The 12,142-nt window shown below is 35.9% G+C and overlaps 1 protein-coding gene and 1 long non-coding RNA gene across 2 annotated transcripts; one reads left to right on the forward strand and one right to left on the reverse strand.

Moving 5' to 3' along the window:
* Positions 1–32: 32 nt before the first annotated feature.
* On the forward strand, positions 33–7,923 carry nup43 (nucleoporin 43). The gene is made up of 8 exons (XM_048206233.1): positions 33–297; positions 386–508; positions 1,741–1,818; positions 1,924–2,086; positions 4,466–4,601; positions 5,059–5,210; positions 5,908–6,024; positions 7,554–7,923. The coding sequence occupies exons 1-8, from the start codon at positions 178–180 to the stop codon at positions 7,781–7,783; spliced, it is 1,119 nt and encodes a 372-aa protein (XP_048062190.1). The 5' UTR covers positions 33–177; the 3' UTR covers positions 7,784–7,923.
* A 382-nt stretch (positions 7,924–8,305) lies between these two features.
* Positions 8,306–10,817, reverse strand: LOC125278740. The gene is made up of 3 exons (XR_007187253.1): positions 10,715–10,817; positions 9,957–10,388; positions 8,306–9,032 (listed from the first exon to the last, which is right to left on the reverse strand). It is a non-coding gene; the product is annotated as an uncharacterized LOC125278740 (long non-coding RNA).
* Positions 10,818–12,142: the final 1,325 nt, after the last annotated feature.

The following is a 12,142-nucleotide window of genomic DNA, read 5'->3' on the forward strand; positions in this document are numbered from 1 at the left end:
TATTTTATCATATTTTATCAGCATAATAGTGATTTTATGAAACACAATCGCGTTTGGTCTCTGAGGCCGCCGTACTAGGCGAAGGCAGTCGGAGGTGGCGGGATATATTTTGCTACATGTGAATCACGCTAAACTGAACAACATCACGACAACAAAACACCACACCAGTTAGACCCAATGGATTGCATTAACGCTAAATACATCTCACAGAAAATCAGTAAGACGCGGTGGCGGCCCGTTTCTTCGGCTTCTTTGCAGCAGCCTGACGTTTTCGCCACAGGATCCTGGGACAACGAGGCAAGAGCGCTAACGTTACTTCAGATGAGTTACATCACGTCTCACACTGATGTTTTGTTGTTAATCGTCATTCATTGTGTGTTTTCAGAATAACAAAGTGTCTATCTGGTCGGTGGGAGATCATGGAGTCTCAAACATAGATGGAGAGTTTGATGAAGAGCCTCAGTTACTGTGTGACTCCCAGCATGAAGGGGATGTATTGGACCTACAGGTGAGTGTCAAAACACTCCTGCTCATTCGTTATATTGTATACATGCACTGTAAATATGTTCAATGTTTTGTGAGTAGGTTACCATTCACTACATTTCCCCCCCCAAAATATTTACATTGAGAAACTTTTTTTTTTAATGCGAGTAGTCACTTGAAAATTATATTTACCCACTGTATCTCAGATAGGAGCTCAGACTAATAGTACCACTACTTGAGAACATTATTGAATAGCCTTTATATTCTACTAATTCTTTCAGCCACGTATGCTCATGTATTTTTTATTATCTGCGTAAATCTAAACTTAAAATGTAAGCCAAGCCCTCTTGGGAGCAGTTCCATGCCATGTTTTAAAGGGTTAGTTCACCCAAAAATGAAAATAATGTAATTTATTACTCACCCTCATGTTGTTCTCCACCCCTAAGACCTTCGTTCATCTTCGAAACACAAATTAAGATATTTTTGATTAAATCCGATGGCTTAGCAAGGCCTGCATAGACAGCAATGGTACTTCCTCTCTCAAGACCCATAAAAGTACTAAAAACATATTTAAATCAATTCATGTGAGTACAATGGTTCTACCTTAATATTATAAAGTGATGAGAATATTTTTGTGCGCCAAAAAAACCCCAAAATAACGACTTTTTAACAATATCTAGTGATGGCCGATTTCAAAACACTGCTTCATGAAGCTTCGGAGCTTTATGAATCAAATCAGTGGTTCGAATCGCCAAAGTCACGTGATTTCTGCGGTTTGATACGTGAGCCGAATCACTGATTTGACTCAAAAGATTCATAACGCTCCGAAGCAATGTTTTGAAATCTGCCATCACTAGATATTATTAAAAAGTAGTTATTATGTTTTTTTTGATGCACAAAAAATATTCTTGTCGATTTTATAATTTTAAGCTAGAACCACTGTACTCCCATGAATTGATTTAAATATGTTTTTAGTACCTTTATGGATCTTGAGAGAGAAAATGTCATTGCTGTCGATGCAGGCCTCGCTGAGCCATCGGATTTAACCAAAAATATCTTAATTTGTGTTCCGAAGATGAACGAATGTCTTACAGGTGTGGAACAACATGAGGGTGAGTAATTAATTAATTAATCTTCATTTTTGGGTAAACTAACCCTTTAAATCCGTTATGTAATGCAGGGAGAAAAGAGAACGATATCTTTCGTTTGTGGACTAGTTTGAGATTAATAAACCTGTCATCTGCATAATCTGTGTAGTTTCTAGATCAAGACAGGCTCGTTTCTGCATCATCAAGTGGGGCTGTGACGATTTTTAAGCTTCAGACTGACTGTCAGGTATTTGCTATGTTTGTTTGTTTCATGATATTTGCATCATCTGATAAATTTCATTGTGCACAGCAAAACTGTCCATTGTAATAATGCATTTTTTGTGATGTTTAGGCTGTGTCATTGGCTCATGTGTGGAAGAGAGCTCATCAATACTCCTGTGATAATGCACCCTGCACTGCAATTGTGTGCAGAAGCCCTGAAATAGTGTCAGTGGGTGAGGACGGTCGAGTTATTCTTTACAAGGCAGATCAGACTGAAGTTGTACGTGTTATTGGTAAGTGTTTTGTGGTTTTCTTTGTAGCATAGACAATAGAGCTGCACGATTAGATAAATTGAGAATCTCCCACGATTCTGAACTGACAAATAAACAAAATAAGAGGTTCTGACAAAATGTTAAATGCTGCAGTCTATTTAAAATGTTTAATTAATCTTAATAAATAATTAAAAAAAAATGGTTTGATTGAATGATTCAGTGACTCACTCATAAAGACTTCAATTGTTTCATTATCAGATGAACAAATCTCTTGAATGAAAGATTCAATGACAAATACATTTATTACTTGCTTTCAAAAGGTGATTTGCTCTAATTTGATCGATAGACATCAGTGTTTATATCCGAACTATAAACTTATCTCAGTACTTCTGTTATAATATGAATATTTGTAACACAAAAATGTGTGGTTGAAAAGACTGAAGTTGTTTCATACCTATACATGATAACTGCTCTTTCTGGCTCAGTGGCAGCGCCAATGCAGATATGAATGTTCGCTGTGATTTTCAAAGTTTTAATAGACACAGGTGAATCACGTCATTTAGGAATGGGATTGCGTGGGTGTTTGAATCGATATCGCGATCTTTTGACGATTACTCATGTAGCTGTAAATGAAAATGAACTTGTGTGTATAATTTTATTTTTGCGTTACTTTAATGCAAAAATGGTTTTACCTAAAATGATTATTCTGTTATAATTTACTTCCAAATCTGTATGACTTACTTTCATCCATGGAACACAAAAGATGCTTTTACATACAATGAAAGTGGATGGTGACAAGTTGCTTTAAAGGTGCCGTAGAACTCTTTTTTTTTTTTAAAAGATGTAATATAAGTCTAAGGTGTCCCCTAAATGTGTCTGTGAAGTTTCAGCTCAAAATACCCCATAGATTTTTTTTAATTCATTTTTTTAACTGCCTATTTTGGGGCATAATTAGAAATGAGCCAATTCTGGGTGTGTGGCCCTTTAAATCTAGTGCTCCACGCCCCAAGAGCTCATGCTTGCCTTAAACAACATAAGTTCAAACAGCTAATATAACCCTCAAAATGGATCTTTACAAAGTGTTCGTCATGAAGCATGTCTAATCGCATAAGTACAGTGTTTATTTTGATGTTTACATTGATTCTGAATGAGTTTGATAGTGCTCCGTGGCTAACAGCTAATGCTACACTGTAGGAGAGATTTATAAAGAATGAAGTTGTGTTTATGAATTATACAGACTGCAAGTGTTTAAAAATGAAAATAGCGACGGCTCTTGTCTCCGTGAATACAGTAATAAACGATGGTAACTTTAACCACATTTAACAGTACATTAGCAAGATGCTAACGAAACATTTAGAAAGACAATTTACAAATATCACTAAAATTATCATGTTATCATGAATCATGTCAGTTATTATTGCTCCATCTGCCATTTTTTGCTATTGTCCTTGCTTGCTTACCTAGTCTGTTGATTCAGCTGTGCACAGATCCAGACATTTTGCCCTTGTCTAATGCCTTTCATCCAGACGTTAATACTGGCTGCCCTTGTGTAATGCCTCAATCATGGGCTGGCATATGCAAATATTTGGGGCATACACCCCGACTGTTACGTAACAGTCGGTGTTATGTTGAGATTCGCCTGTTTTTCAGATGTCTTTTAAACAAATGAGATTTATATAAGAAGGAGGAAACAATGGAGTTTGAGACTCACTGTATGTCTTTTCCATGTACTGAGCTCTTGTTATTAACTATGCCGAGGTAAATTCAATTTTTGAATCTAGGGCACCTTTAAAGGGGTCATGACATGGATTTTTTTTTTTTTTTTATGTTCCTTGAGGTTCACTTATGTTAATAATTTTTTTTTTGCACAAAACAAATATATACATGCGGGAAAAATTATTTTCATCAACCCTCATTTTAACCCTCTGTCTGAAATGATTTGTTTTTTAAAGGGATAGTTCACCCGGAAATGAAAACTCTCTCAAACCTTGTATGAGTTTCTTTCTTCTGTTAAACACAAAAGAAGATATTTTGTAGAAAGTTGGTAACCAAACAGTTGACATTAGCAACTGACTTCAATAGTATTAGTAATTTTTTCCCCTACTATGGAAGTCAGTGGTTACCGAACTGTCTGGTTACCAACATTCTTCAAAATATTCCCACAGATTCATCAATGTTGAGCTTCATGGCAAATATGAACAAATGCTTTGAGATTCTGCTTAACTTTTGTGTTCCAGTGAAGAATGTAAGTCATACATGTTTGGAATGACATGAGAAATAAATCAAGAGAGAACATTAATTTTTGGGTTAATGTATCCTTTAATTAAATTTGACCTGCATGTATATGTGTTTTGAATCCTATGATTATGACTAATAGCACTTGTTATTGTCTTTCAACAGAAAATGCAGATAGCAGTACGATTCATGCCGTGACATTTCTAAGGACGACTGAAGTACTCACTGTTAACTCCATCGGTCAACTGAAGATGTGGGACTTCAGACAGCAGAGCGACAGTCCTGCACAAATTCTCTCTCTGTATGATTTGCTCATACTAGATTAAAGAACCATATTAATATTATTCTTTGAATAAAACTGTATTCATTTGAATTTCGGGAAAACATCCATTCACATCACAATCATAGTACAAAAAGAAATATTTTGCATGAAGAAAATGCCTATTTTTAGGACCAATGAGACATTTTCATTAATTTCCAAGTTGTCAAAAAAAGCCACTCATTAGCCACTTTCACAAATTGCTGCATTATATTTTCCAATAAACACAGCATTGATACAGATTTTTTTCTGGCAATGTTTTAACTTCTTACGATAAGAAATTGCCCAAGCTTATTTGCCAGAATTTTGTGTCAGTCATCTCAATATCAATAAGTGGCACAATTTATCTGTATTCATTCTAGAACATCTAAAAGTTGGACTGTAAGTTGCTCTCTTTTCTGTTATCTTATTCTGTTTCAAATATTTTCTGTTCATGCAGCACCGGAGACAGAGTGCCCTTGCACTGTGTGGATAAACACCCAAACCAGCAGCACATAGTGGCCACAGGAGGGCAGGATGGGATGCTGTGTATCTGGGATGTGAGACAGGGCAATACACCCTTCTCTCTCATAGAGGCCCATTCAGCAGAAAGTCAGTACCCTTTGAATTATTTAACTTTTAAAAAATAAATATACTTGAGTTCTGTAAACGCATACTAGACATTCAAAAAATGTCATAAAAAGATATTAATGTAGGAATGATCTTATTCATGAGTTCAGTTTTGTCTTAGCAAGTTTAAAAGTTGAAATTTGCAAGGAATTAGTATCATTAATGAGGACCAAAGAAAATGGACTGTGTCATCTTGTATTTGTGAAATTGTCCTTCAATATTTGAAGACGTCAAAGCTTAAATCCCAAAGAATACTTCACTTCACTAGGGTGCGTGTGACATGAATTTCGTCTTCAGCACAGTATTGACACACGTACATTGATTTCTTTTTGCACTAATTGGAAAAAACTGAATAAACGGAAAAGACAGAAACGCATGCAAGCTACAACAACAAATGGCTCAGGCTGTTTGGATGAGAGATTGTGCGAGGAGGTCAGAAAGTACCTGCATTTGTACAATTTTAGCCTAAAGATTATAAAGATGCATGGTGAGAGATTGCCCAGGCACTGGCAGTGCAGGTTGTCGTAATGAGTATGTGTCGTTCGCTTTGGTGACCACTGTGCATGTATGAAAGAAAAAAAAAAAAAAAAGAGTATACTTTGGGCTTAAATGTCAGAAACCTAAAAAAAAAATTCGACAACACTGGCAGTGATTCTGATCTGTTTTCTGTTTTCTTCAGTGTGGGAAGTACATTTTCATCCATCAAACCCCAATCACTTGTTTACATGCTCAGAGGATGGGTCTCTGCTACACTGGGAGACGACTTCAGGTTCAGATATGAGCACGCTCCTACAGAGTAAGACAAACACTCCTTCACATCTACAATAATAATAATAAAAGATCTATCTATCTGATTTTTATCTTAAATATTTGTGTAAATCGGATTACTGTCTGATTTGGTATGCACGTTGCATTTACACTGCAAAACTAAATTGCTGTTATAGGTCTACCACTTAGAGCATGTGGCGGAAATGTAATGCCCCTAATATTATGACGTGTTTGTTCCCAGAAGAAAACTCAAGACTACAATGGAGGCATTTCAGGGAGTTCAGAAACAGTGCGCACTGATATAGAGAATAACTTCCTTTAGAGTGACTTTGTGCTTTGGAACTTCACAGACCTTTTTCAAACTCAAACTGCAACATTACACACTAAAAAAGTTGAATATTTAAAAAAACAATAATAGGACCCCTTAAAACCAAAACCAATTATTTAAAGCTCTCTTTATCTTTTTCATTTGCCTCCTTTCCTTTTTTTCTTGGTGAAATCTGATCACAAGTGATCACGGGAGATGCGTTTTACATGCATGTTAATACCCGGCATCTCGGCTGACTGCTTGTGAGTAGGTCACTGAAAACACATCTTAAAGGGATAGTTCACCCAAAAATGAAAATTTGATGTTTATCTGCTTACCCCCAGTGCATCCAAGATGTAGGTGACTTTGTTTCTTCAGTAGAACACAAATGATGATTTTTAACTCCAACCGTTGCTGTCTGTCAGTCAAATAATGCTAGTGAATGGGAACTTCTACTATAAGAGTAAATAAAACTTGCATAGACAAGTCCAAATTAAACCCTGCGGATCGTGACGACACATTGATGTCCTAAGACACGAAACGATCGGTTTGTGCGATAAACCGAACAGTATTTATATCATTTTTTAACTCTAATACACCACTATGTCCAACCGCGTTCAGCATTCGCTTAGTGAGGTCTGATTGCGCTCTGACAGCGGCAGTGATGTCTCGCTCTCATATGAAGTATATAAGGGGTAAGCAGATAAACATCAAATTTTCATTTTTGGGTGAACTATCCCTTTAAAAGTGGAAGCAGGCCCATGCTATTGGAATCAAAATAATTTTTGCTTTTGGTGAACCAGTTTTTCTTTTTTTTTCTTTTTTTCTTTTTTTTTTTTTTTAGTAAAGGTAAAACATTGTATTTTTAAAGATGCACTCAATACGTTTTTGTTCATGTTTTGCTGACTCTTTTCCCAATATTACCAGTGGTTTTGGACTCTGTTTATTCCTTTTTACTTTTTTTTCCCCTCTCCTATTGTACACGTCCATAACATGAACTTTCTTGGATTCAATCCTATTGATGGATTGTTTGCTGCACAGTTGTATTACAATTTGAATTTTACTTATGTTGCACAAGAAGCAATGCTAGACAGGTTGCTATGAACATATGGGCTGTAGTACGACTATAAAGGTTTTGTTCTTAATTTATATCTGGTACACAGAAACTTTATTTTTTACTGCTTATTTACTTATTTTATTGTATTTTTCCTTTTTTTTTTTTTTTCTTTTTTTTTTTTTCTTTTCTCCAGGGGGCTGGAACAGCAGGGTCATCTCGCATAGTGCCGTTCCGCAGGCAGGGGAGAATGACTCTGTGGTCAGTGCCTGGCTTGCTGGGGACTCCAGCAAAAGTAGACTTGAGGCGACTCATATGCTGCCCAGCCAGACACTCTCTGTCAACAGTCTTGATGTGCTTGAGCAGTGTTTAGTATGTGGGACTGATGGGGAGGCTGTGTACATCCACAGACAACTTCCTGTTTGATTACTCACCTAAAACGTATCAAAGAGAATGCTTGGAATATTTTTATATATTAAATTTCTTTGTTCAATTCATTAAAACTAAACAATTAAAATTGCAGTGTATACAGTATTTCTGTTTCATTAAAGTTACTGTTACTCTGAGTTACTTAACCTATAAGTGGTGTTTACTAAATCCAGATTTTTGTTGTTGTTGAAATCATTGCATAGGCCTTGCGGAGATACGATGGTTATGGTGTTATTGTATGGTGTAGCCTTATGTGCACCAGTACACAATGCCATGACATTCTATGCTGCGGCATGACACAATACGATATATCCTACGTCAGGGATGGGCAACTTCAGTCCTGGAGGGCCACTGCCCAGCAGAGTTTAGCTCCAACCCTAATCAAACACACCTGAACCAGCTAATCAAGGTCTTCAGAATTAGTAGAAAGTTATAGGCAAGTGAGTTTTTATCAGGGATGGAGATAAACTCTGCAGGACACTGGCCCTCCAGGACCGGAGTTGCCCATCCCTGTCCTACGTTATAGTGCGTAGTACGTCCTGTCATTTGTGTTCCCCTGAGAAAAGGCGAGCAAATTGCGAGCAAATGGGCATCTGTACAATAATACATTTAAAGTGAACGTGTTGTCATAGTGGCTGCCTGCTATTATCCACCACCCTCAAGATAAAGAATAAGCAAAAAATCAATAACCTAGAGAAGTCCATAACATATTGTACGCTTACTGAAAGCGTATCAGATTATTAAAACAATGATTTAAAACATTAACAAAAGATTATTAAAACATAAAGATTTAAAATGTAGGACTACTTTAAAGAAAAACTTTAATTTGACATTATTACGAAGTGCACTTTTAAACCTAAATGTGTTAAGAAACAGTCAATACAAGTCGACATTCAATATTATTGAATATTCATTATTGAATGAAAAAGATAATTTCTATTAAGAAAGGAGAAAATGAACACAACATTGCAAGAGTAAAATATTTTATTGAATTTTATTTTATTTTTTTAAAAAAAAGGTTAGTACAATTAAAGTTACAAAAAAAAAAAAGCACACTTTACTGAATAACTCTCTTATAATCTTTGGTTGGCTGTATTCACGACGCAGTAGCTGGTTGAAGGGGACCAAACCTCGCAGAAACACCTGACTTGGTTCCATTTGACCAGCCACAGCAAGGCGTGCTGCTTCAGGAAGAGAGAACGGAGCTTATGTTGACAATGTTGAGCAAATCATTCTTGTTGCTTACCTGTTGAGAAGACAAAGAAAAAAAACTTAAATACTCTAAAAATAAAACTGAATCAAATTGGCAACAGATTGCCTCATTTACAAATTGTTTCTTCAACAAGATTTTTATTTCCTGTGCTATTCAGTGATTGAACATGAGTTTAGCATTGTTAATTACTGTCTTTTTATTTAATGTGCTGAAAGCTGAGGAAAGAATTCAGCCTCTAGTGTCTTCTTTAGGAAACCCCATAAGGTTTGTATAGGATTAGTGAAGTAAGAGACAGCTGTACTCTGTCAATCTGCCCTGATCTTCAGTAGCTACGGGTCAGTGAGAGATGATCAGGGTGTGGAGCAGTGGAGGCCTGCGGCCAGCCAACTCACAGAAGCAACAGTTTTACCACCTGATCCACTCTATGTACATTAATGCAGCTCAAATGAAGTATACATCTCAGAAAACAAAATCACACATGTATGTCAACTTAGAGTTAAAACTGCTCAAAAACTGTATTTATGTTTAATTTATCAGTTTTTATCCATCACAATGTGCTTTATTTGCAGGATGATAGATTCCCCCTGAAACCACACACTTCCTTACATTCCATAACTTGAGTATTCATATGGGCATATAAGGAAGCATGTCTTCACAAGGGGCAAATTTCAGTCTCCCTCAAACAATAGACAAAGCTGTCAGGAAAAATGCAATGGTCATACAGAGAGTTGATAATATTACAGTTTTGTATTTATTTTAGCAATTTGTATTTTTTTATTTTCTTTTTTTTGCTTCGTAACTACATTAAATTATATAAAGAGTAACAGCAAAATGTTAGATAACTACAAAAATATTGGCCAGAATGATAAAAAAGCAATTTTCAAGAACATTTGTCCTTCACTAAAGCAAGCAAACAAAAAATGGCACACTCTGTATTATAATAATAAGCTCATTTACCTGTATGTAGATATCCTTTCCATAATCATTCTTTGTGTTGACACGTATCTGTAGACAAGGAAGTATAAGGAGGAAAGCCAGCCAAGCAGAAGAGGACTAGCACATCTATCACTCGAACATCTTTCTCACATTTAAATAGACCAGATGGTTCCTCATTCTGCCATGTCGCAAGTCCAATATGCACAAACTGCCCCTTTTTTACTCCTTGATGTAGGAGCTTGATTTACAGTAGATCAAAGAGGCACTATGACACCTCAGGTGAAAACCCAGTAACCCTCTCATACCTCCATTTCCTTTAACAGCACCATTTCCAGTGGCAGAGGTGTAAAATCTTCCATTTGCTGCCTCATAAAACAGAGAGATGTCACCCAGCATCTCAGTCCAAATCAAAATGGAGCTATATATAATATACATATATATCTTCGTTCATATCTGCTAAGAAAGAAAGAAAACATTTCAAAGGAGACATCCTTTTGATACTGATAAATTGCAGGTTGTTCATCCCAGACATGGAATGAACAAGTGTTTGGCTGCTCTCATTAAATCTGAAATAATTTGAAGATATTTAATCTCGACTGCTTCGCTAATTAAAGAATGAGAAAATATTTTTTTCCCCCAAATATATAAAAAGTACCATTTTTTAACATTATGCAAAAAAACTATTCCAATTTCCGAAAAAAAAAAAAAAAAAAAAGCTCTCCCTGACTAGTTATACAAAACCAACCCAATCTACCAATAAATGAAAACTCTCCCCACACCTTTCTGTTCCCATTTTTCCTCTTCTGCTGAGTGCTACAGTGTATCGTCCTCTTTGCATGACCGGTGGATTCTGCCCAGACATGGCCACATGCTCCCGGCCTTTTCAAGCGCTCGGCCTCCCTTATACTCCCCCCTCTGCCCCTGCGGTCCCCCACCTGTTGGTGTCCTTTAGAAGCCAGGGCCTCTCCTATGCCTGCTGTCCAACCCAATCAGGGCCATGACAGCGGAGAGCGAGCCTGTGAAATCACACCTCTCAGCTGTTCGCACTCGCCTCGAGACACCCTACACCCACTGCTCCCCTTTTTACACCGAATTTCAATGGCTCCTTTAGGGAGAGAGAAGGGAAACCTGGAAACAACTGTGGGCGAGTGACTTCTGTATAGTGGGTTAGTAGTAGTCACAGCTAAAACAAGCTAGTGTGACTACTGTCTGGGATTTGGTAAGCCAGCGGGCTTTAGGCTCAAGGCTTGAATGATTTGTGTTTAAGATGCTTCAGTTTACTTTGATGAATTGTGAATGATGCACTACAATTAGTTTTTCTGAGCATCAACAGTAATGACAGCAACATGTTTTTGTACATTATTTTGTAGTATTTTACACAAATTATATCTAGATAAAAGGCACTTAAGGTATTCCAACTTAATAAAATATAGCCTTTACTGCCTTTATATACTATATATATATATATACCAGTCAAAAGTTTGGAAACATTACTATTTTTAATGTTTTTGAAAGAAGTCTTTTCTGTTCATCAAGGCTGCATTTATTTGATCAAAAATACTGAAAAATAGTAATATAGTGAAATATTATTTCAATTTAAAATAATGGTTTTCTATTTTAGTATACTTATTTTTGTGATGAAATGCTGATTTTCATCATTATTACTCCAGTCTTCAGTGTCACGTGATCCTTCAGAGATCATTCTAATATTCTGATTTATTATGAATGTTGGAAACAGTTTTGCTGCTTAATATTTTTTATAACCTGTGATACTTTTTTCAGGATTCTTTGATGAATAAAACGTAAAAAAATAACAGAATTTATTTAAAATAAAGATCTTTAGTAATAATATACACTACCGTTCAAAAGTTTGGGGTGAGTAATTTTTTTCTTTCTTTTTTTAGAAAGAAATTAATACTTTTATTCAACAAGGATGTGTTAATTGATAAAAAATTGATAGTAAAGATTCTATTTTGAATAAATGCTGTTCTTTTTAAACTTTTTATTCATCAATAAATCCTGAAAAAAAAAGTATCAGAAGTTCCAAATTTTTTTAAAGCAGCACAATTGTTTCCAACATTCATAATAAATCCGCATTTTAGAATGATTTCTGAAGGATCATGTAACACTGAAGATTGGAGTAATGATGCTGAAAATTCAGCCTTGCATCACAGAAATAAATTATATTTGAAAGTATATTCAAATAG

Source organism: Megalobrama amblycephala, linkage group LG11, assembly GCF_018812025.1.
Source record: "Megalobrama amblycephala isolate DHTTF-2021 linkage group LG11, ASM1881202v1, whole genome shotgun sequence".
Classification (NCBI taxonomy): domain Eukaryota; kingdom Metazoa; phylum Chordata; class Actinopteri; order Cypriniformes; family Xenocyprididae; genus Megalobrama; species Megalobrama amblycephala.

Coding starts and splice junctions, on each gene's coding strand:
- nup43 (XM_048206233.1), top strand. CDS start 178: ATGGATTGCATTAACGCTAAATACATCTCACAGAAAATCAGTAAGACG. Junction 298..385: donor CAGGATCCTGGGACAACGAG/GCAAGAGCGCTA, acceptor GTGTGTTTTCAG/AATAACAAAGTGTCTATCTG. Junction 1,819..1,923: donor AGCTTCAGACTGACTGTCAG/GTATTTGCTATG, acceptor TGTGATGTTTAG/GCTGTGTCATTGGCTCATGT.